Source organism: Cervus elaphus, chromosome 22 (assembly GCF_910594005.1).
Source record: "Cervus elaphus chromosome 22, mCerEla1.1, whole genome shotgun sequence".
In the NCBI taxonomy this organism is placed as follows: Eukaryota; Metazoa; Chordata; class Mammalia; order Artiodactyla; family Cervidae; genus Cervus; species Cervus elaphus.
Genome location: NC_057836.1, coordinates 23,049,430 through 23,075,493, shown reverse-complemented (window position 1 = coordinate 23,075,493; position 26,064 = coordinate 23,049,430). Strand labels below are relative to the sequence as shown.

The 26,064-nt window shown below is 46.0% G+C and overlaps 1 protein-coding gene across 1 annotated transcript in view; it reads right to left on the bottom strand.

Annotated features, from left to right (window-relative positions):
- The window catches only part of FAM234B (family with sequence similarity 234 member B), a 38,421-nt gene extending 19,692 nt beyond the window's left edge, over positions 1-18,729 (bottom strand). Inside the window, exons 1-4 of the mRNA XM_043881552.1 lie at positions 18,534-18,729; positions 7,743-8,141; positions 3,821-3,919; positions 70-258 (exon numbers count right to left, since the gene is read on the bottom strand). Of these exons, the coding sequence (XP_043737487.1) occupies positions 70-258; positions 3,821-3,919; positions 7,743-8,141; positions 18,534-18,570 (724 nt within the window). The 5' untranslated portion in view covers positions 18,571-18,729. The remainder of the gene's footprint in view (positions 1-69; positions 259-3,820; positions 3,920-7,742; positions 8,142-18,533) is intronic.
- Positions 18,730-26,064: the final 7,335 nt, after the last annotated feature.

Here is a 26,064-nt window from a genome sequence, read left to right as displayed (position 1 = left end):
TACCAGACTGTTCTAATCCAAGATGAGGGCTCCCGGGAGCAGGGACCTCTGGTGGCCAACGATCTTTACCTGATGTCCCATTGAATGCACTGAGCATCTTGTGCGTCCCCGTCACCAGGCAGACAGTTTTGGCCAGGTTCCCTGGTGTCAGATCCAAACAGGTAATATCTCGGGCCTCCTCGGGGAGGGGACTAGACCACAGCGTGCTGCCGTTCATCCCCGAAAGGCACACGAGGACGGCAGGGGGTCCTGAGACATCTGGAAGCACACACGAGAGAACAAAGGCAGGAAGCCAAGGAGATGAGCAGGAGATGTGAGCAGGGGACCAGAAAACCTCAAGGACCTGTGTGCTCAGCTCCCTCCCATGTTTCTGGGAAAAGGGTCTGCGAGCGGGGCTCCTGTCACATCTGCTCAACACACCTCTCATGTAAGGTGAGCTGCCGTGACCGCCTCCAGGCGACCTGGGTGCATCTTCACTCTCACAACATGTCTATTGACATGTCTGTCACCTTACTCCTGCTAAGCGGGGATGTCCTTAAGGCTAAAGCCTGTCACATTCATTTTTGCATCCTCAGTGCTTTGCAAAGCACCTGGCACATAAAGCAGCCAACTGCTTTCTGAATAAAAGGAGCAAAATCAGGAATATGAAAAAGGAGTGGTTGGAAACAAAACAAACAAAAAACCCAGAAGGCAAGGTTATGCTCAAAAATTCAAGACTGATCTAGGGACTTCCCTGGTGCCCCAGTGGTTAAGACTCTGAACTTCCAATGCAGGTGGTGCAGGTTCGATCCCTGGTTGGGCAACTGAGATCCCACATGCTGCATGGTGTGGCCAAAAAACACGAAAATTAAGACTGATGTAGAATATGTGGAGAGAAGGGAGCAAAGTACCTGAATTGTAATCACTGCTAGCAAATGCGGAGAGCAGAAAAAAATCTTTTTTAAAATTAAACCTGAAGATGACACATACCGATGATATCAGGAGGTCCCCTGGTCTAGAGTTCCATGGACTCAGCTGATCTGGTCCCAGCAGGCAAGAATACCTGGGCAAACTTAGTACTGAGGTCCAAGGACGGCTGATAAAGGATAAATGCAGCTCACTTCTTTAACCAACAATCCTCTACGTCACGCAGCAACCCTATCAGAAGCATCATGTTTTCTCTTGCCAGTTTCACATTCACTTTCAGGATGGGCAGACGGCCCAATTCACTTCCCCACTTCTAGCAACAGCTAATAAGGACTGGACATGTAGGTTTTACAGCTTCACTGTTCCTAGTCCTTGAAACTGCTAATTAAATATATACAACCAAGGGGACTTACTGGGGGTGTGGAGTGGTTAAGACTCCAAGCTTCCACTGCAGAGGGCACGGGTTCAATGCCTGGTTAGGGAACAAAGATCCCACATGCCACAAAATGTGGTCCAAAAATTGAAATAAACAAACAAGCTAAAAGCAAGTAAACTGGCTCACTCTTTCAGACCTTGTTACCAGAAGCAGCAATTTACATGGTAAATCGTGGCAATACATGCCATCTCCCAGACTTCCCAGGGATGCTCTCATTAACAGACTTTGCTGTCCTTCCCTCTTCACGTCCCTACCAACTCCACGTCAACTGTGTGACTCATCTTTTTCTGGGTGGTGATGATGGGTCATCCCTTCTCTACCAGACCACGATTCCTTGAGGCAGAGACCACTCTCCTTGTTAGCTCAACAGAACCGGTGCAGCTCTATGTAACGTGCACAGCAGGTCAAATAAGAAACGCAGTCCTCCTCACGTCCAGTGGCACAGATCTTTGAACCTACTGGCTGGGGTTATGGGCACAGCAGTGTGACATAAAGGTCAAGGTCATGAACTCCCCAGAATCTCCAGGCTGTACAATTTGGATCCCAGTTCTACCACTGCCAGCTATGGGGCTTCAGGCAAGTTCCTTCACCTCACTATGCCTCAGTTTTCCCCATCTGCAAATAGGGATAATAACATTAATCTGTCTTATAGGAACACTGAGGGATAAATCCATTCGTAATATGTATATACAACAGTGCATAGCACATACAAAGTACCATGTGTTCACTTTATTATTATTTTTTATAATCTATAACAAAATCAGGCTGGTCCATCTTATATCCAAACTCATGGCCTTACCACTGAGTCCTGATATATAGCAAACCGTGCAAAATACCAAATGATAAAAAAAAAAAAAAATCTCTAAAAAGTGAATGGGAGGAGTTTTTACTTCAAAAGCTGATCAGTCATAAGCAGAAAAAATATATAAATGTAATTAAAGTCAACAATCATATAAGTCAACTTCTAGGCTAGAGGTTCTTCCCATAAAAAAAAATTATACCCAAATTGCTTCTGTATATTGCACAAGCCCTGAGATGATATTTCTAATGCTCTCTACAATGTACCTAAACTTTTATCTCAGGGCCTGAGTGATTAAAAAGTAACTAGGAGGCTGTGCATATGTGCTCAGTCACTCTGTTGTATCCGACTTTGTGATTCCATGGACTATAGTGGGGCCAACCTCCTCTGCCATGGAATTTTCCAGGCAAGAGAAAATTTCTAGGCAATTTTCTCCTACTGAAGATGGTTGCCATTTCCTCCTCCAGGGGATCTTCCCAACTCAGGGATCGAATGGACATCTCCTGAACTGGCATCTCCTGTGTCTCATGCATCAATAGGCGGACTCCTGGGAAGCCCTAGGAGGGCGTTGTCTGCCTCCAACCATAGCTACTGTATCAGTTTACAGACTGCAGTTCAAATCCACTTAAATGAAGACTGCAGGACAAATTCAAAGGCCCCATGTACCTATACTGAAAATGTAACATTTTTGTTTCTGCAGTTGACATGTCTCAGCTGGGGTCCCCCCAAAAAACAGCCCACTCAAGTAGGGTAAGTTGTGAAGGTTTAATAAAGACATAAAGATGTGGTCAGGATGTACAGAAATCACAAGAGACAGTACAGCCCCTCAGAACTGTGACCACTCCCAGGGCCCAAGAGACAGGGGAGGAAGGGAGTCTCTGAAGCCAGAGAAAGAAGGTCTGTAGGAGGACCACCTTGAGACAGACTGTGACCTCTGATCAAGGAGACCCAGCGGGAAGAGCCCGGGAAATAAATACCCTCAGGTTACTCTGCCTCTCCTCCAGCTTCTGGCCTGTGCTCCCCACTGGCCAAACCTAAGGGAAGTCTGCAGACCGGGGAACCTGCTGACTTAATGCATACGGGTCCATTTCTCATCCCTCGGGGAGTAGGATGGGATGCAGAGACAGAGGAGCAAACAGGCGGGGTCAGAGGAAAACACCCAGGCAAGACGTACATGCGTAAGGATATGTCAGAACATCGGTAAAAGCTTTCTGCCAGGGATGAGAGCCTATGTTTATTATCATCTAAGAGGCTGGGGAGTACTGACTCAGGGAAGATTCAAGCAACCTAAGTGCTGGTGCCATTCAAGGCAGGCATGTGGCCGAGAAACTTCGCCTCTGGATCTCAGGGTCCCCACTGAACAGGGCGGCCGCGAAAGTGCCCTCCAGCCCTCACCCACCGTGACTTCTCGAAACAGGCATTATGTACAAGGTTCTGCATGAACCTGACTTATGTTTAATGCCCAGGGATTCTAGCTGCCCTTAGTGAGAGGCACAGGCAGAAGTGGGTCTGTGTATCTTATCTTATCTAGGGATGACCAGGCTCATCGGGTACAAGGGATCGCCAAGGGCTTTCTCTTCAATGTAGGTCCATCAGCTCACAACCCCAATGCCTCCCTTATCTCACACCCTCCAACCAACCAGCTCCTCCCACCCAGGCCTCCAAAGCCACCCTCTTACCGGCCGCACTCCCGTTCCCTGACGGCACGAAGGAGAGGAGCACGTCTCGCAGGCCATCTCCATTTACATCCGCCAGGTCCAACGGCGACAGGTCCCCGCCTGATGGATACAAGAGACTCAGAGCCCTCAGCAAGTGACACAGACCAGCTCCCTACTCCAGGCTGGACAGGGAACGCTCCATAAAAACCAGGCAGATCTCAGCTCCTAGATGAGACACACGGACCCCATTCTGCCTCTGCCTCTCACTAAGGACAGCTAGAATCCCTGGGCATTAAACGTAAGTCAAACATGAGAAGAGTCTGGAAGGTGGAGAGAAGGCAGATCAGTTGGGGATGGTAAGCCCCAAGAAAGGACAATCTAGGGGTTCCCCTGGGTTTTCTTTGACCTCACATATCCCAGACAGGGTGCTGCAGAAGCTAGCACCCCAGAACTGCCAACAGGGACACACAGGAAGGTCCCAGAAAAGCTGATCTCCGGCCAAAGGACAGGAAAGGCGCAGCCCAGCAAGACGGAGAAGTTTCAACAATAACCATTCTACTCCAAGCAAAAACCACAGATAAAACTGTGATCCCACCCGGCCCCACGAGACAGGTCGAGTGGAAACACTTTCCGGGTAACAAGGCTGCTCTCGCCCCAGGGTCATGTCAGAGAAGTCGGGTGAGGAGGCTGGACTCTCATGCCCGCCCAGCAGCACTCAGGCCTCCACACAGAGGGGAAGCCTAGAGTCCTACCTCCACCAAGCATTCACGGGGCGGCCCCCCTCTCCTGGTGTCCTCAGAGGCCTGGACTTCCTCCTCCACCGAGCAGGGACAAGGTAGGCAGCATTACCCCTCCACACACACACACACGCACACACACACACACACACATACACAGTGTGCAGTCAGAGGATGACTGCCAAATTCGGAGAGAATTCACACAAGGTTGGTGGAATTCACACATAAACTGGTACAACCACTATGGAAAATGACTTAATATAAACTCCTAGATATGTGGGCTTCCCGGGCGGCTCCGCGGTAAAGAATCTGCCTGCAAAGCAGGAGACACAGGTTTGATCCCTGGGTCAGAAGATCCCCTGGAAAAGGGAATGGTTACCCACTCCAGTATTCTCTTTTTTCCCACTCCAGTATTCTTGCCTGGAGAATCCCATGGACAGAGGAGCCTGGCGGGCTACAGTCCACAGGGTCGCAAGAGTCTGACACAACTGAAGCAACTTGGCACGCACGCATGCCTAGACATACAACACACCCTGCCAACCAGCAATTCCACTCGCGGGTTTATGCTCAAGGAAAATTCTAACACACTCCACCAGGAAACACATTCAAGAATCTCCTTAGTGGTGTTTCTGTTGCTGCTGCTGCTCAGTTGCTAAGTTGTGTCCGACCTCTTTTGCAACCCCATGGACTGCAGCCCACCAGACTCCTCTGTTCATGGGATTTCCCAAGCAAGAATACTGGAGTGGGTTGCCATTTCCTTCTCCAGGGTAGTGGTATTACTTAATTTTTTTTTTTTTTTTGGTCTTACTTACTTTTAAAAAATAGAAGCCACCTAAATGCTCACCAACAGTAAAACAGATTGCTAAATCACAGGATAGTCACACCAAGGAAAATTAGTGGTGAAAATAAAGACACTCTAGTGACCGTACATTGATAACAGATAACCCTCAAACATTTTCTTTAAATATGCTGAACAAAAAAAGCAAGTCACAGAAGATCACATGATTATATTTATATGACATTCAAAAACAGGCAAAATTAAAGGATGGATCATTTAGGGATACAAATCTATGTGGCAAAATTTTAAACACAAGTAAAGGAATAGCGACAGGAAACTCAGGACAGCAGAACCGTTTGGTGGACAGAAGGGGATAAGGTGAGGAGGTGAAGGACACATGGGGAATTATAAGGTCTATGTACACAGATTTTTCTTGGCCTCAACCTCAGGTGATAAGATTGTTCTTTTCTCCTGCTATAGGGAGAGCATCTTTCACCTGGGAGTTTCATCTCCTGCTTTTAGGAAGGCTGGAAGGTCAGTGGCCCTCTTGCACCTGCTGTTGTTCAAATGCCTTCAACACACAACAGCCAATCCACCCAAGTGCCACAGTGGGGCCTGTGTATTCGGAGCCCCTTCTGCCTGGTACAGTTTACAAGAGACAGGACCACTCAACACTAACAGTTAGATGGGATCCCCAGTCTTGACTCAAGTAAGTTGTGTTACAGAAACCTGCTCTACCCACTAAGTGTCCATCGACAGGAATGGTTAAAGTTAAGATGTGGTACACTGCTATATTCAAAGTGCATAACCAACAAGGACCTTTGTACAGCACACGGAACTCTACTCAAATTATGTGGCAGCCTGGATGGGAGGAGGGTGTGGGAGAGAATGGATACATCTATAGGTATGGCTGAGTCCCTTGGCTGTTCACCTGAAACTATTACAACATTGTTAATCGATTATATATCCTGATACATAATGAAAAGTTTAAAAAGAAAAGGTATATATACCCTGTATACAAATATGCATACATATATACAATGGAATACTACTTAGCCATTAAAAAAATGAAATTTGCTACTTGCAGCAACATGGATGGAGTTGGAGGGTATTATGCTAAATGAAATAAGGCAGACAAAAGACAAACACTGTACAGTATCACTTATATGTAGACTCTCAAAAATACAACAAAACAGCGACTCTAACAAAAAAGAAGTGGACTCACAGCTACAGGGAACAAACTACTGGTCACCAGTGGTTAAGAGGAAACAAGGGCAGAGCAACATAGAGGATTTTTTAAAAAGAGGTTATTATGGGATTATAGGAAACTACAGGTTAGAAACTTCTGAAAACTGTAAAGCACTATAAAACTTAAAGAATCTTTCCTTCAGTAAAAAATATAACAAAAATAAAAAATAAAGAAACCTGCTCCAAAATGAATCAAAATTGCCAGAATTACTTGGGTAGCACCATTCTAACCATTAAGAGCAGGGGAAAAAAATTACTGCAAGAAAGCAACCCTCTTTTTCTTGAAAAGAAATTATTTCATAAACAACAATGTCCTACTGTAGAGCACAGAGAACTATATTCAATGTCCCATGATAGCCCATAGTGGAAAGAATCTGAAAAAGAAGCTATAGATATGGAGACATAACTGAATCACTTTGCCGTACAGCAGGAACTAATACAACATTGTAGATCAACCACGAAAGTGAAACTGTCATTCCTTTTGTCATGCCCAACTCTTTGTGACCCCATGAACTGTAGCCCACCAGGCTCCTCTGTCCATGGGATTCTCCAGGCAAGAATAATGCAGTGCACTGCCAATTCCTCCTCCAGGGGATCGTCCCCACTCAGGGATTGAACCCAGGTCTCCTGCACTGCAAGCAGATTCTTTACCCTCTGAGCCACCAGGCAAGCCCCCTAAATCAACTACATTTCAATAAAAAATAAATTTTTAAAAAGTATTCGAAAATTCAATTTAGACCGGGCTTCCACAGTCAGTGAACGCCCAAGTGCCCTACAGGAGCCCTAGATGGCCTCTGGCCTGGCCGGGATGGGAGCTTCACTTTCTCTGTGAATCCTCCTTCCCCCAGCTCTGCCCGCCCCTGATCCAGCCTCAGCTGCACATCTGGAGCCCAGCAAACCAGGCCTCTCCTCTCTCTGCATCCAATTAAGACCTTCCCCAGTACAAACACAGCCAGCCATCCTCCCAAGATTTTGGAACCGTACCGATCCATCTTTTGGTCTTATTTCCAACCCTAACTTCCAAACCATCTCTGCACACAGCAGGGGAAATGGTAGGTGACACATGTTAACATGTAAAGACTTAAAGCAAATTTTCAGTGTCATCAGGCGCTTTCCAGAACGACACACGACAGAAGTCTTACGGACTGAAACCCCCACAGCCCACCCCCCAGCCGCTCACCTCCCTGGGGACCCAGGTGGCGGCTCCACGTGCTGTGCAGGTCCCGGGGGGGACAGGGGATCAGGAAAGCACACACAAGCACCAGGACCATGGAGACCACCAGCATCAACAGGAAGACGGATGTGCGCACGTAGGACACGACGGAGGAGGCCGCCTTCTGCTCCAGGGCCCCCAGGGGCTCCAAGGGGTACCCCTCGGGGGTGACCTCGGACAGACGTGGCTTCCCGGCCCCTGCGACCTCGACATCCGAGTCGGGCTCCGGTGCCTCCCCCAGCGGGCTCTTCCCATTCTTGACCCCCCCGTTCTTCTGCTGGAGGTTAAGCACCAGATCATCTTCACTCTCGTCGCTGTCGGCCTGTGTGAGGGGGTCATACTCCCCCAGGTCCGGGCTTTTCTTCCCTGAAAAGACAGAAAGCCAGACGGTCAAGGGGGACTTGCGAGGAAAAACCCTCAGTCAACACGTGGAAACTGGAAACACCCAGGAGAACACACAGTTCAGAACAGGTCTAGGTTGATAAGCCTGGACTGGAGCCATCTATAAAAACAGATGCCCGTGAAAAGGGGGAAAGGATGGGGGAGAGAAAGAAAGGAAATCACAGTGTTCTAGAACAGGGGACCCCAACAGGGAACTGGGTCACACAGCAGGAGCTAAGAGGCAGGTGAGCAAGTAAAGCTCCATCTGTATTTATAGCCATTCCCCATCACTTGGCTTCCCCCGTGGCTCAGCTGGTAAAGAACCGGCCTGTCAATGCAAGAAATGTGGGTTCAATCCCTGGGTTACAAAGATCCCCTGGAGAAGGGAATGGCAACCTCTTCTAATACTCTTGCCTGGGAAATCCCATGGACAGAGGAGCCTGGCAGGCTATAGTCCATGGGGTTGCAGAGAGTCAGACATGACTGAGCGCTCAAGCACGCATGCACGCACATACACACTCCATCACTCACATCACTGTCTGAGCTCTGCCTTCTGTCAAAACAGCGGCAGCATTCAATTCTCATAAGAGCGTGAACCCTACTGTAAACAGCCCGTGAGAGGGATCTAGCATTCCACCAAACCAGTCCCTGGTGCCAAAAAGGATGGGCACTGCTGTTCGAGAAATATCACTTTCATGAGTTTAAGAACATTTGAAAAGAAACAGAAAATAGCTAACTTCAAATACTAGTTTTTTTTTTTTAAGTTCTGTTAGTTTGTGTGATTCTTAGTAACAAAAAGACCACGGCTCTTCCATGGGCCTTGCATACACCTACTGTGTATATTTCCTTTGATTTTTCTTAGAGTGGTGATGTTCCAATCTGTCCCATGACTCCTCTAAACTTTTAGAACCATTGTTCTCTGCACACCACTCCTCACAGGCCGGTATGTGTGACCTCCCGGTTGCTTCTGGGCTTCGCAGGTGTCACTAATGCTAAAGAACCCTCCTGCCAATGCAGGAGATCTAAGAGACTCGGGTTAATCCCTGAGCCGGGAAGATCCCCTCTAGGAGGAAATGGCAACCCACTCCAGTATTCTTGCCTAGAGAAGTCCATGGACAGAGGAGCCTGGTGGGCTACAGTCCATGGGGTCCCAAAGAGTCAGACACAACTGAAGCGACTTAGCACACAACTGTTTCTACAGAAACCACAAAGAAAGTCAAATGCTGAAAGTCACCTGGAGACATCCTACCAAAAACTTAGCTTTGAGAACCTTCCTGAGAGTCTAACACCCGTTCAGTACATGTTTCAGTAAACAGTGGTTACCTGAAAATTGCTATTCTGATCCTGCAGCCTGGGAGTGGTGGAATCTAGCAGGCATGTGGAGACGGAGGACCTGTCTTGACACTGGTTTATACAATAAGCACTGCAGTTTTATTTAGACCGTATCTTTGGTGGGGTGGCAGGAGGCGGACATTTATGGGGCTGAAGGGAGTTAAACCTTCCTCCCCCCAAGCCGCCCCTGGCCCTAAGTGCCAGCAACTGGAGGAGTTTATGCCTTTATTTCAGGCTTATTATGGTTGTTTAGTCACTAAGTCATGTCCAGTTCTTTTGTGACCCTATGGACTGTAGCCCACCAGGCTTCTCTGTCCATGGAATTTCCAAAGCAAGAATACTGGAGTGGGTTGTCATTTCCTCAAGGGATCTTCCCAACCCAGGGATCGAAACTGTGTCTCCTGCATTGACAGGCAGATTCTTTACCAATGAGCCACTGTTATGAGGATTAAATAACACACGCATGGTTCTCGGTGCTGACTTAAGAGTCACACTCAGTAAATTTCAGCGTCTGTTATTACTGTTGGTATTCTATCTCTCCTCTGCCCTCACCCCGTCTCCTCACCCCCAGGTTAAATATCTCTATCTTTTCTACCCATTACTTGAAGAAGCATTATTTCATGTGTCCATGACACCCTGGTCCCTCTCCTCTGGACACAATATGTCCCCAGACCTGAATATGGTCCCAGCAGTGCAGTCTGACCAGGGGAGGACAGAGGGGCCACTACAATTCAAAACCTGTAACTAGGATCGAACCAGTCAATCCTAAAGGAAATCTACCCTAAATATTCATTGGAAAGACTGACGCTGAAGCTGAAGCTCCAGTACTTAGGCCACCTGATGCAAAAGTCTGATTTATAGGAAAAGACCCTGATGCTGGGAAAGACTGAAGGTAGGAGGATAAGGGGGTGACAGAGGATGAGATGGTTAGATGGCATCACTGACTCAATGGACATGAATCTGAGCAAACTCCAGACATAATAGAGAACAGGGAAGCCTCACGTGCTGTAGTCCATGGGGTCACGAAGAGTCACGACTGAGTGACTAAACAGCAACCTCCACCACCTAGGATCAGGTCAGCTTTCTTGGTCGTCCCATCACACAACTGATTCAACTAAAACTTCAAAGCACTTTCTACATATGCTCAAGCCGTCCTACAATTACATGATTTTTAGCATCAAGTGAAAAATTCAGCATGGACACTAACCGAATTCCATCTTCCTAGTCAGTTTCCAGCCGGCAACAAACACAGCCTAAAACAGCACCTCTGCCAAAGTGAAATTATGACTGTAATACTAGTGAACAAAACGGTTTAAAGGAAATCCATTTTCATTTTATGGTATACTATCACAGGGAGGAAGAGAACTTGACTGCAAATGCTGCAGAGACCTGCAAATTCTTTAATAAACCTATAAAAATAAATTACAAGCATTCTTTGAAAATCAAAGCCTCTGTCAAACTGGTCCCTCTAAAAAGATTATGTGCTGCTAGTTAATGATGGCAAAGGATGGCCTTTCTGTCAGTCTCTCCCTAAAACCAGAGGGGAAGAAAAAGAAACAAAAATAGAAAAAGAATAAAAAAGGAAACAGCCACATCCCCAAACTGTAATTTATGAAAAGTCATTGCCAAAGGCAGTGAAACTTGCATCCAACTGAGGAAGTATAGTAAGAACAGGGACACACATCTCAGGTCTCCAGCAAGGAGCCACGTTCACGAAATTAATAATAGTGATGACGTGGATGACCAATGGAAATGTACTAAGAGCTACTACGCCAGGCCCTGGTCCATGCAGTTACAGGGGTTAACACATTTAATCCTCACAACCACCCCAGGAGGTAGGTGCCATTATCATCCCCATTTTATCAACAAGAAGATTAAAATATAAAGAGGTCAGTTGCCTAAGATCACAGACTTAACAAGAAAAGCCAAGATTCAACCTCAGGCAATTTGATTAGAATCCACGGCTCTAACCAATCCGTTGCGCTGCCTCCCTCGTTCCCCAGATATAAAGCCAAAGCAAATAACCTTTCCCTCAGAAAGACAAAACTTGGGGGTCCCAGAAGCACCAATGAGCCTCATTCAACACCACAGCGTGAACAGCCAAGATAAGACTGAAGAAGAAAGAGCGCAGCTTTTCTCTTTACAAGAAGCAGGCTGGCATCACGGCAGGTTAGAAAAGGTAACACTGGCAGTTCTCAAGGGGCGGATTTTTTTGGACAGTGTGGGTCCAATCAGGAGACAGAAACCAGACACTAATTCAAAGAGGACAGTTTCATGCAGAGAATGATTAAACAGTGACAGGAGAGTAAAATAAATCTGGGAGGAGAAATCCAAAAGGTATCCTAGAATGGGGAGACTGTAGCCCAGAAGGACAAACGTGGTATGTAAAGGGTCCAGGTCCACGTTTACAGATCAGACAACAAAAGTGAACGTGGAGCTCGGGGTCAATAAACTGATAACTGGCACAAGGAACTTCCCCAAGGGCTTACAATGTCAAGAATCCGCCTGCAATGCAGGAGACACAGGAGACGCAGGTTTGATCCCTGGGTCAGGAAGATCTCCTGGAGGAGGAAATGGCAACCCACTCCACTATTCTTGCCTGAAAAACCCATGGACAGAGGAGTCTGGTGGGCTACCATCCATGGGGTCGCAGAATCAGACACGACTGAGCATGCGCACACAAAAAGAAATAAAGAAGTAAAGGCTAAACCAGCATTCTGAGGCCCTGTGACAAATGCCAGCCTGTGACGAAAGCAACATCCACAAAGGAAATGCACTGGTGGAAAAGGGATTTGAGCTGACAGCCTAGATTAGCTTCCAGCCTCAGCTGCCCAAATGCATTCAGCCTCCGCCCACCAGCCAGCCAATGGCTGGCTGTAAAACAGCCGCCCATCTAAATACCAATAGAAATCAGAACGCAGCCATCGTTAGTCCTCAGCCCATAAGCTACTGCAAAGTTCCACAAACATTCAAGAAAGAAATTACAACAAAACCCAGCAAACAAAAACCCAGCTACAGAACAAATGCTGGACAAGGGATACCACGAAATGGAAGAAATAGTGAACAGATACTTCCCCCTAGAATCCAAGAAATTCAAGCAACTGCCTTCTCCGAAATAAGGGCTCGTGGGAAAAACAGAACATTTCTAAGAAGAAATGATGATTCAACAGAGAAGGTGAAAAGTAAACAAGCAGGACTCGGGAAAATGATGGAAGGAAAGAATAAAACAATCTTACAAAGGATATCCTTATTGGGATCGGCAAAAAGAACCGAAATGGCTGAAAAGAGCATCAGAGATATAAAGGTTAGACTGTGAAAATCAAGCAAGAAGAAACGGAAATAACAAGGGCTGGCAGTTTTGAGCACTTACTATGCTCTCTTTCAAGCCCTTTTACTGCCTTAGCTCAGTAAATTATCACAGCAACTCTCTGAGGCAGACACAATATTATCTCCATTTTAAAGATGAGGAAACTGAGGTTTGGAAGTTTAAGTAACCGGCCCACAGTTATACAGCAAGTGATAATACAAGGATTCAATCCCAGGCAGTCTGGCTTGAAGGCTGTACTATCTCAGTACTTCACAAGAAAAAGAGCAAAGTATATAAAAGGACTAGATAGAAAGGGACAGATAGAGAGGACAAAAGTGATCCAATCTACACGTAATTGAAGAAGAGACTAGAAAAGAGAATGGAACCAAAATGATTTAAAAGACATACGAATAAAGCTCCTGCAGTTAAGTGTTAGTTCCTCAGTTGTGTCCAACTCTCTGGGATCCCATGGACTGTAGCCCACCAGGCTCCTCTGTCCATGGGATTCTCCAGGCAAGAATACTGGAGTGGGTTGCTGTGCCCTTCTCCAGGAGATCCTCCCAATCCAGGGATCAAACCCAGGTCTCCTGCATTGCAGGTGGACTCTTTACAATCTGAGCCACCAGGGAAGCCCATACAAAAAAGGTTCCTGCAGGAAAGCAAGACCTGAAACTGCAGAATAAGGTGCCCACTGAGTCTCAAGAAAAACTGACACAGAGCAATCAATACTGAAATATATCCTAGTAAAGGCAAAGAACTTGAAGGACAAAGACAGAATCCTGTAAGCAGCCAGTCAGCCCAAGAGGAAAAGAAGCAAGGCACTAACAGTGGGAACAAAAATCAGGCTGACTTCTCCACAGTAAAACACATTACTAAATGACAGTGTGGCAATATGGGAAAATCCTCAGAGAAAGAAAATGGGACCGCAAAATCCAAGAACTGACCCAGACATGATATTTCTGAAGTACAGAGTCAAGCACAAAAGATCACATACGCTTTCTTTACGGGATCACAGATTACAACCAGTGCTTGGCCAAATTACACAGGAAACTAAATATTGACTTTTTTACTATTATTATGTATTTTTCCAGAACATGCAAAAACGACCTTCCACTTAATTATTACAGCAAGTTTTAATTAGAGAAGTCCTAAGTAAAATTTTTTTTCTATCTATTCACAGCAAAAGAGTGAAATATATAGTACATCACTTGCCTAAAGTTATACTCAGGCTGAGGAGTAGACATCCAATCCGTGCTTCAAAGCTCAGGGAACTTTACCAACCTCTTGTCTGCTGATTTCAGCCACCACCCGCATTTTTAGTCAATGAAAGGTTTTCAGAAAATAAAGAGAGGACACTGATTTCAGAATGTGCTCAGACGCTCAGTTGTGTCTGACTCTTTGCAACCCCATGGACTGTGGCCTGCCAGGCTCCTCTGTCCGAGTGCGTTGCCATTTCCTTCTCCAGGGAATCTTCCTGACCCAGGAATAAAACCTGTGTCTCTCATTGCCAGGTGGATTCTTTACCACTAGTGACACCTGGGAAGCCCAATTTCAGGATACATCAGTGTAAATAAGCTTCCCATGACTGTCACTTTTAGAGAGAGAGAGGATGCTGGGCAAATAGCAATCCCAAAATGAGATAGAGGAAAATATCAATAGAAAAGAGATGCAACTATACCAGCCCCAAGTGTTCTCAGGAAAACATACTATAATGTAACCTCCTCTGTGACATGCACTATACTTTACACAGACTATCGCCTACACTCTACTGCAACTAAAGGTAAATCATTCCCATCATGAATTAGTTTATCCAAGGGCACAGAATCATTCCAAGTTACACATAATAAAACAAGCCATTACAATAACATTATGCTCTTCTATTCCCTTCAGTGTTTGACCTTTAAACTTTTAAATGGACTAAAAATATATATTCTTAAGCGATAAGTTGCCCCACCAGCTACTTTATGAATCTCACATTGTCCTTCTGTTACTAATTAACCGCATTCTACGCATGTTGGCCAAACATCTTTCCGTCTTGAGCTTGATGAAAGGATATGCAACTGAAAGACATCCCAGGAACTGTTCTTTCTTCGCCAGGTTGATGGACACTGGCCATGAGCACATTACAACAGGCCTCCCTCCAGTCACCACATTTGTAAAGATCATGGTGCTAATGATGAAGATAATAATGGCTGACACTTACTGAATAATTAACACAAAACAAAGGTCAACAAACTTCTTAAGCACATCCATCTCTTTTACTACACCAAATAACCCTACTGTGTGGCTAACAGTGAAAGGTTCCATAATAATATTATTACTACATATGAAGAAATTAAAGGTTAAAGAGACTCTGATAAAGAGTGGATTAATCCAAGTCGGTCTCATGCTCTTCACCACCATTCTAGTCTGCTTCCTTACACATAAAAATAGTGAGTATGTCATTGTGGTGATTTTGCAATATCTACAAATTTCAAATCATTAGTACACCTGAAACTAATACACTGTTATACATCAATGATACTCAATGTAAAAAAAAAAAAAATAGTGAGGACGTTAACTAAAGTAACATGATACAGTAGCCAAAACAGGATAACAGCTTCACAGACCCAATTACAGGGTACCCAAAAAGAGCTATCAGAAAGCAACTTCCATCTAATATAAAAGCTAACAGTTGTACTTGTGGTAGAAGGGAGAGAGGGCAAGAGGGAGAAAAGCAAAAGCATGAACAAAAACCCAAAAGACCCACATCACCTAAAAAACACACAGCCTTTGTACCTGGGCCTAAACTCAACATTTGAAAAAGGAACATCATGACATCTGGTCCCATCACTTCATGGCAAACAGATGGGGAAAAAGTGGAAACAGTATCAGATTTCATTTTTCGGGGGCGCGAAAATCAATGTGGACAGTGACTGTGGCCATGGAATTAAAAGACGCTTGCTCCTTGGAAGAAAAACTATGACAGCATATTAAAAATTTGAGACATCACTTTGCCAACAAATGTCTGTGTGGTCAAAGCTATGGTTTTTCCAGTAGTCATATATGGATGTGAGAGCTGGGCCATAAAGAAGGCTGAGCACCGCAGAATTGATGTTTTCGAACTGTGGTGTTGGAGAACATTCTTGAGAGTCCCTTGGACAGCTAGCAGATCAAACCAGTCAATCCTAAAGGAAATCAATCCTGAATGTTCATTGGAAGGACTGATGCTGATCCAATACTTTGGCCACCTGATGTGAAGAACTGACTCATTGGAAAAGACCCTGATGCTGAGAAAGATTGAAGGGAGGAGGAGAAAGGCAACGACCAAGGATGAGACAGTTGGATGGCATCACCAACTCAATGGACGCGAGTTTGAGTAGGCTCCAGGAGTTGGGGATGGACAGGGAAGCCTGGCGTGCTGCAGTCCATGGGGTCACTAAGAGTAGGACATGACTTAGAGACTGAGCAACAACAACCGGGACCTAAAAGTATCAAGAGTACCGGAGTGCTCAGGGCCCTACTGCCGTCCACACACACACACGTCCAGGACCAGACTGTGCTTCCCCTACCCGGTCAGCTGACACATTTACTGTAACTGAATACTCCAGGATTAACGATGAAGCCTCAGCATGCAAGAGAGCTCAAGAGTTTCAAAAGCAAGAGTTTTTGTTTTGCATTTCCAGCCTTTGAGAATGACAATTACCTATGCGAGAGGGGGCACGGGGCTTCCCTTGTGGCTCAGCTGGTAAAGAATCTGCCTGCAATGCAGGAGAGCTGGGTTCAATCCCTGGGTTGGGAAGATCCCCTGGAGAAGGGAAAGGCTACCCACTCCAGCATTCTGGCCTGTAGAATTCCATAGACTGTATAGTCCATGGGGTCGAAAAGAGTCGGACACGACTGAGCAACTTTCACTTCACTTCACTTCAGAGGGGGCGCGAGGTGGGGAAAGAATCTAAAAGAAAAGGAGAAACAAAGCTAAACATGTATGACATCCCATTACCCCTTGGGAGGATGTCTATGCTGTGCTATGCAGGCGTGCTCAGCCACGTCTGACTCTTTGTGACCCCATGGACTACAGCCTGCCAGGCGCGTCTGTCCATGGGATTCTCCAGACAAGAATACTGGAGTGGGTTGTCATTTCCTCCTCCAGGGGATCTTCCCAATGCAGGGACTGAAGCCGAGTCTCCTGAGTGCAGTCTTTACCACTGCCTCACCTGAGAAGCCTGTGGGAGGACACTATCCTACACTAAGGATATACACGGCTACTCTCTTAAAAGTAAATCCTGCACATAAAGGGTTATCCCCATTCTATTCCAATGTTACATACACACTCCAACAGAGAGATCAACGTTCCTTCCAAAGTTCTAATGAGACCACGTGCAAAGAAAAAGTGTCTGAAGTTATGAAATCTGGGGAAATGCAAATTCATATTAAATTCACAATCAACCCAGTGTCATTCGTGGGACAATCTGGCAGACTGGAAACTCCTTGAGAACAGGGACCTTCCACGGGGTTATCTGCCAGACACCCAATCAGCCCTTTCTACCCATGCTGGGGAAGCAACTGCGTTTCTCACAAACAACTTAAGATTATCAGCAAACAGTTTATAGGTCAATGTTTAAAAATGTATTTAGGTGGGACTTCCTCGGTGGTCCAGTGGTTAAGACTTTGCCTTCCAACACAGGAGGTGTAGGTTTGATCCCTGGTAGGGGAGCTAAGATCCCCCATACCTCACAGCCAAAAAAAAAAAACAAAAACAAAAACATAAAACAGAAGCAATACTATAACAAATTCAATAAAGACTTTAAAAATGGTCCACATCAAAAACAACAAACTTATTTAGATAAAAGCATACATTTTTCTAAAGCCTTAAAATCTAAAATTTATTTGAGCAGAATAAATATACTTTTATTAAAATAGCAAGTTTCTAGCTGGAGGTTTAAAAGGAAAAACAAAAACTTCGAGCTGTTGCCCCCAAGCACTGAATTAGCTCTGCAAGTTGACTTCACCACTAGTGGCTCCTTAAAAGAATATTCCATCCATTATCTGCAACTTACCGATGCAAATAAATTACCCTCATAAATGCTCAGGCTTGAGAGCCTGAGACTGAACAAATGGAACCCAAGACCCAGAATCTAGAGTCAGAAGACCCCGCATGTTCAAGTCCAGGCTTTTCCTATGCTGTTTGTGCGACCCTGGACAAGTCAATTTGACAAATAGTTTATTTTTTAGGAGGGGAAATATCTGTTCCACCTACCTCACCGCAGCATCAATGTTGTCATTAAACGGAGAGGCTGCTCCAAAGGGGTCACTCGCCATCCTGCCACTCCCTTGCCCTCAACCCCCAGTCCAGCCCAAGACGGAAAGAGTTGGAGACCCTCCCGTAAGTCCTTCGCGGCGCTCGGGAAAGGATGCTAACCTCATCGCCCTCCCCTGGGGACAGCGGCGACGCGCGCCCTGACATCCGCCGCCGCCGCCGCAGCGCCAGGCTACCATCCCGGCGCGCCTTCAGGGTCCGTCCCCCCGCGTTTCCCAGGCTCGCCCCGCGCCTACGACCCCCGACCCGCCGGGCGCCTCCTTTGCCCCCTGGTGGCGCGTGGACCCCAGCCCGCGGGAGGCTTCACCGTCTCGCCTCCGCGCGCCTGCAGCTCCGCTCGGGTTGGGGCCAGGCCCCGATAGGCTTCGCCCCCGGGAGCCTGGAGTCCCCACCTCCCCAAGACCGGCGGGGGCGGGGTGGTCGCGAGGTTGCAGCTTACCGGGGAGCTTGAGCGCCCTGGACAGCACGGTCGCCATGGTGGAGGCCCCGGTGCGCGTGCGCGCGCTCGCGTCCTGCCGGGAAATGTAGTTCGCAGTCGAGGTGCGCGGGGCCGGGACCTGAAAAGGTGGGAGCCGGGCAGCGTGGCAGGGCCTGGAGGAGGCGCACGTTGCCGCCTCCGCGCCCGCGTGCGCGCTCCTGCCCCTCCACTCCGCCCCCTCCAGGACAGATGCCTTTTTGGGCTGGTCACGCCACCGCTCTGAGCCTCACTCTCCTCCTCCGTGAAATGGGGATCTGATACAGCCCATGGGCTTGCAGTAAGCACGAAATGAGATAATAGATAGGAAGCAAAGGTTGTGAAATACGCCTGGGCTTTGGAGTCAAACGGGTTTGAATTCCGCCCTCAACCCTCACTCGCTGGGCCATCTAGGGCAAGTCACTTGTATGACTAAGCTTCAGCTTAGATATGGAGATAATAGCACCTACTTCAGGAGCATATTGTGAGGATGATATTACATAATCTTTTTAAAACGCGTAGCACACAGCAGGCACCTAATCAGTGTGTTTCTCTGCGTTTCTCAGGTTAAAGGCGAGGTTTCCCCTGGAGCTCTAAGCTTCATCTCTGGTTACCAGTTCTTTACAGGGATCCACTCAGCACCCTACCCCGCAGCTTCCAGCTTGAAGGGTCTAAGGACGCAAGATCAGACCTGTTTCTTCCCCTCAGGCACCAAGAGATAGGCATTTTAGTCCAGGAATGCTGAAGACATTATTTATCTTAGAACTGAAGCAGACCTTAGAGACTCCTTGTTTTACTGAAGAGAAAACTGAAATCTATAAAGGTGATGTGACTTCTTAGTGGCAAACAAAAGTTCTAAGAGGTCTCTCACTTGGACTGCCTCATTTGCATGAGAAACAGTCCTAGGCCTGTCCTGTGAGGGTAGTCCCAGCATTCTAACAGTTATCCCCACCGCACTTTACCCCACACAAAAATATAATATCACTCATGTCGACAGAGGGAAGAGTCTGGAGCCAGGCTGTGCTTGCATGGGCATGCATGCTGAGTCGCTTCAAACTTGTTCCACTCTTTTTGACCCCATGGACTGTAGCCCAGCAGACTCCTCTAACCGTGGGATTCTCCAGGCAAGAATACTGGAATGGGTTGCCATGCCCTTCTTCAGGGGATCTTCCCCACCCAGGGATCAAACTTGGGTCCCCCATATTACAGGTGGATTCTTTACCTTCTGAGCCAACAAGAAAGGCCTCCTGAGAATTTAATGGACACATGCAAAGCACACAGAACCATGTGTGGCACTGCGTGTTTTGTGTTAGCTCTCCTTTTTATTAATAATTTATTACTTTTTGACAATGTAATAACTTAATAATAAATTTAATAATACTGTAGAGATTAGTAAAATTAGTTGTTTATTCTTTGTGTGTACTACCATTCCCGAAATGTCCACTAACACTTCTCTGGAGGTATGATTAAAAACCACGTTTGACATCTATGTGGGTCATCTAAGAAAAACACCATGACAGGTCACAGTAAACCAGCAGAGGCTTACCTGATATCAGATTAGCTAACTGGAACACATTCTTGAGATATAAAGACTGAGAAAAATAACCTTTAAGCTGAGTAGAATCAGTTTCTGCTGTAGGATAGGAACTTGGGTTTCTGGGAGAGGATGCCTGTGAACTGAAATAGCCAGAAACACAGGAGAGCAGGGAAGGAGAATGTCTGTCCATTTTTCTTAGTGAAAGTCCCTTTTTATGTGATGAAAGTAAAGTAAATTGTACAAGGGCATTTCCTGGTGGTCCAATGGTGAAGATTCAGGCTTTCATTGCCTTGGACCGAGGTTCAATCCCCGGCCAGGTAACTAAGATCCCAAAAGCCGCACAGTATGGCCAAAAAAATTTTTTTAATTTTTAATTAAATTGTACAAAGTTTGATTAAAACTTTGCTTAAAACTGTACTGTTAGGACATCCCTGGTGGTCTAGTGGCTAAGAATCCACACTTCCATTGCAAAGGGCACAGATTTAACCCCTGGGTCAGGGACCTAAGGGTAAACACTCTGCCTGCAATGTGGAAGACCTAAGTACGATCCCTGGGTGGCGAAGATCCCCTGGAGAAGGAAATGGCAACCCACTCCAGTATTCTTGCCTGGAGAATCCCATGGACAGAGGAGCCTAGCAGGCTGCAGTCCATGCAGAGGCACTGGGCCACTAACACCTTCACTTTCACTTTTCAGGGAACTAAGGTCTTACAGGCTGCGAGGTGTGGCCCCCAAAATAAATCAAATTAATAAAAATAAAATTCTAAAAAAGAAAAGAGAATAATAGCATGCGTTAAAAAAAAAAATATCATCACCCATAGCACTTACATTTGTGCAGCACATAAATGTGTGTAACTGTATGTGCATCCCACAGCTACGGCATCTCTAGCCCTCTTAAGCCTAATCTTTTGAGCATTTCCCCTTTCCCCATCATCACCCCAGCTCTGCCAAAATGATTTTCAGGGGGACACAGATGCCAAGGAGTCCCTCCCTCCTGGCTCCCTGACCTTACCGCCTCTTTGGTTCTCTTAACTCCAGAAATCTCTCCCATCCCCTCCACTTTTTCCCCCCATTTTAACACAGGAACCACAGCTTAAAACAGTGTTTCTCACATTTAATGTACTTTCGTTCAATTACAGGAAAAAATTCAAAGCAGCCACCGAACAAATCAGAATCCTAGACTTTTACCTAAAGAAAACCTGTGACATGCTCTCTAGTCACCTGGCGGACTTAAGTGCCTTGCTGTGCAGACCCCCCTACTGAGGGCACCCTGGAAGATGCAAACACCTGGACTTCCTGGCTTTCTAACCTGACCTCTCTAGGAGGAGTGAAACAAGGAGGGCTGGGGAGAGAAGCCTGAGGACAGCCCACCCTGTCTGACCACTGTGCCTGCCATGAAGAGAAGAAATTCTGACAGTCACAGCTGAAGCCGCAGAACCTATTCTAGTCTCCCTACAAGGATCTGCAGTGGGATTGTTCTTCCTCAGCCTTCTAAGCTGCCGATACTTTGTGGTTAAAAACCGTATTTGCTGATTTTTATGACCATTGTGATGCCCAGTGTGTTAGTCGCTCAGTCGTGTCCAACTCTACGACCCCATGGACTGTAGCCCACTAGGCTCCTCTGTCCAGGGGGTTCTCCAGGCAAGAATACTAGAGTGAGTAGCCATTCCCTTCTCCAGGGAATCTTTCTGACCCAGAGATTGAACCAGTGTCTCAAACATTGCATGCAGATTCTTTACTATCAGAGCCATCAGGGAAGCCCTAGTATTGCTCAACAATCTCCAAGCATCCTACATGGGCTCATAAGCAAATCTGATCATCTGGTACTTCCCATTCTCTAGACAATATGTTCCGTTCTACTGGTCATGACTCTCCTGCAAGCTTTTACCACTTCCTCTTGAAATCGGTACCTCTGTGTCCACAGCAGCTGCCACCCCTCCCTCCTGGCACCGCTGGAGCCGCCCCAAGCCTCATGGCCATTTCTGCCTCCTTTCAGAAACTGTAACTTCTTCCTGTATCTCCCACCAGCCAGGGCCACCTCATATTTGAGCGCTGTTGAAATGTCAAAGCTGTTCAGGGCAGGGGCAGGTAGGGAAGACTGTCCTCTTCTTTCTGTGTTACACTTGATTAGAAAAACAAATGCCGTGTTGCCTGTTCTTCAAGGTCAAATGTAGTATTTTCATTAAACAGTGCTATTTGTTTTTACCCAGTGAGTCAGTTGGGGCAAGGTTATTGCCATTATCAACAATCTCAAAACTTCAGTGGTTTTCAAGAATCAGGTCATTTCTGCTCATGGCACGGTCAAGGTGAAGGTGGGGATAATCAGCCCTGAGACTCTATTCCTCCAGGTCATTCAGGGAACCAGCTTCTTCTACCTGGTGCTTCTTCATACCTAGGGCCTTCAGGTCCCCCACTGGATCATCTGTATTTTCTGATCATGCAGGAAGCTTCCAGCAGGACTGGAAGGTGATATATGTGACCTCTGCCCACATTTATTTAGCCAGAACTTAGAAACAAAATGGGCTTCCCTGGTGGTGCAGATGCTAAAGAATCTGCCTGCAATGCAGGTTTGACCCCTGGGTTGGGAAGATCCCCTGGAGGAGGAAATGGCAACCCACTCCAGTATTCTTGCCTGGAGAATCCCATGGACAGAGGAGCCTGGCAGGCTACAGTCAATGGGGTCGCAAAGAATCAACACAACTGAGCGACTAACTAGATGCAAATTAGGTTTGCCAGGGAGGTATGGGTGTAGGAAGGAAAGGAAACAGTTTGGTGAGCTTCGAGCCAATCTCTGCTACCCTAGTCACCCCACATCTTTATAGGATACAGACCTGAGTCCTCAGTTTCAGGGAGAGTCTTCAGGCTCTGCTCTACTTATAACCATTCTTCTTTTCTAGGGACTAAAGCTTCACTTTGGAACTGAGCTTGTTGTTCTGAGTTAGGACTTGGTGTTGCATCTAAGGACAAGCTCTCCTGGGAGGCTTCTCAGCCTCAGCCATCTGACAGATGGCCATTCCTCCATCTGTTGGCAGGGCCAGGACCAGTCTGAACTCTCTGGTGGACACACCTCAGGCTCAGAGTATCGTCCCCACTGCTACAGGGGTGCCAAAGAGATTGAATCAGGGAGCAATACCTATGAGATCAAAAAAGAAAAATACTATGGGCTTTCCTGATAGCTCAGTTGGTAAAGAATCCACCTGCAATGCAGGAGACCCTGGTTCGATTCCTGGGTCAGGAAGATCACCTGGAGAAGGGATAGGCTACCCACTCCAGTACTCTGGCCTAAAGAATTCCATGGACTGTATAGTCCATGGGGCCACAAAGAGTCAGACACAACTGAGCAACTTTCGCTTTCTTTCACTATAGCAAATAACAGTGATAGCATGGGGACTACGTTGGTGGAGCAGAGGATAAGAATCCACTTCCCAATGCAAGGTACATGGGCTCAATCCCTGGTCAGGGCAGGTCCCACATGCCAAGCAGCAACTAAGTCCAAGCTGCAACTACTGACCCCGAGCTCTAGAGCCCACACACCACAAGAAAGAGTAGTCCCCACTCTCCACAACTAGAGAAAAGCATGCCAGCAATAAAAAACACCTAGCATAACCAAAAATTTAAAAATAAGTTATTTTTTAAAACAGCTCACTCGCCCTCTAATGTTTAAGAAATGACAGCAGGGAGATGGAGAAAAGCAAAAGAAGTGCTCAGCAAAAATCTGGGGATGAGATGCAAATGCCAAGGACCCTGTGATACCAGCCTTGCATTTAGAGCAGGAAGTTTGAAAGGGGGAGGTACAAGTGGCATATTTACTTCTTATCACAGAGAACCTCACTCTCTGATCAGGAGTTGCATGGCTTATCACGAAGACAAACAGGTTTATGTTTCGAGTTGAGTTCAGTTCAGTCGCTCAGTCTCATCTGACTCTTTGCGACCCCATGGACTGCAGCACTCCAGGTTTCCTTATCCGTCATCAACACCCAGAGCCTGCTCAAACTCATGTCCATTGAGTCGGTGATGCCATCCAACCATCTCATCCTCTTTCACCCCTTCTCTTCCTGCCTTCAATCTTTCCCAGCATCAGGGTCTTTTCCAGTGAGTCAGTTCTTCACATCAGGTGGCCAAAGTATTGGAGCTTCAGCTTTAGCATCAGTCCTTCTAATGAATATTCAGGACTGATTTCTTCTACAATTGACTGGTTTGATCTCCCTGCTGTTCAAAGGACTTTCAAAAATCTCCTCCAACACCACAGTTCAAAAGCATCAATTCTTTGGCGCCCAGCTTTCTTCACGGTTCGACTCTCACACATCCATATATGACTACTGGAAAAACCATAGCTTTGACTAGATTGACCTTTGTTGGCAAAGGAATGTCTCTGCTTTTTAATATGCTGTCTATGTTGGTCATAGCTTTCTTCCAAGGAGCAAGTATCCTTTAATTTCATGGCTGCAATCACCACCTACAGTGATTTTAGAGACCAAGAAAATCAAGTCTCTCGCTATTTCCATGTTTCCCCATCTATTTGCCATGAAGTGATGGGACCGGATGCCATGATCTTAGTTTTCTGAATGTTGAGCTTTAAGCCAACTTTTTCACTCTCCTCTTTCAGTTTCATCAAGCTACTCTTTAGTTCTTCTTCACTTTCTGCCATAATGGTGGTGTCATCTGCATATCTGAAATTATTGATATTTCTCCCAGCAATCTTAATTCCAGCTTGTGCTTCACCCAGCCCGGCATTTCACATGATGTACTCTGCATAGAAGTTAAATAAGCAAGGTGACAATATACAGCCTTGAAATACTCCTTTCCAATTTGGAACCAGTTCGTTGTTCCATGTCTGGTTCTGTTGCTTCTTGACCTACATACAGGTTTCTCAGGAGGCAGGTAAGGTGGTCTAGTATTCCTATCTCTTTAAGAATTTGCCACAGATTATAACACCATACACAAAAATAAACTCAAAATGGATTAAAGATCTAAATGTAAGACCAGAAACTATAAAACTCCTAGAGGAACACATAGGCAAAACACTCTCCGACATAAATCACAGCAAGATCCTCTATGACCCACCTCCCAGAATATTGGAAATAAAAACAAAACTAAACAAATGGGACCTAATGAAACTTAAAAGCTTTTGCACTACAAAGGAAACTATAAGTAAGGTGAAAAGACAGCCCTCAGATTGGGAGAAAATAATAGCAAATGAAGAAACAGACAAAGGATTAATTTCAAAAATATACAAGCAACTCTTGAAGCTCAATTCCAGAAAAATAAATGACCCAATCAAAAAATGGGCCAAAGAACTAAACAGACATTTCTCCAAAGAAGACATACAGATGGCTAACAAACACATGAAAAGATGCTCAACATCACTCATTATCAGAGAAATGCAAATCAAAACCACAATGAGGTACCATTACACGCCAGTCAGGATGGCTGCTATCCAAAAGTCTACAGGCAATAAATGCTGGAGAGGGTGTGGAGAAAAGGGAACCCTCTTACACTGTTGGTGGGAATGCAATCTAGTACAGCCACTATGGAGAACAGTGTGGAGATTTCTTAAAAAACTGGAAATAGAACTGCCATATGACCCAGCAATACCACTTCTGGGCATACACACTGAGGTAACCAGATCTGAAAGAGACACGTGCACCCCAATGTTCATCACAGCACTGTTTATAATAGCCAGGACATGGAAACAACCTAGATGCCCATCAGCAGATGAATGGATAAGGAAGCTGTGGTACATATACACCATGGAATATTACTCAGCCATTAAAAAGAATTCATTTGAATCAGCTCTAATGAGATGGATGAAACTGGAGCCCCTTATACAGAATGAAGTAAGCCAGAAAGATAAAGAACATTACAGCATACTAACACATATATATGGAATTTAGAAAGATGGTAACGATAACCCTATATGCAAAACAGAAAAAGAGACACAGAAGTACGGAACAGACTTTTGAACTCTGTGGGAGAAGGTG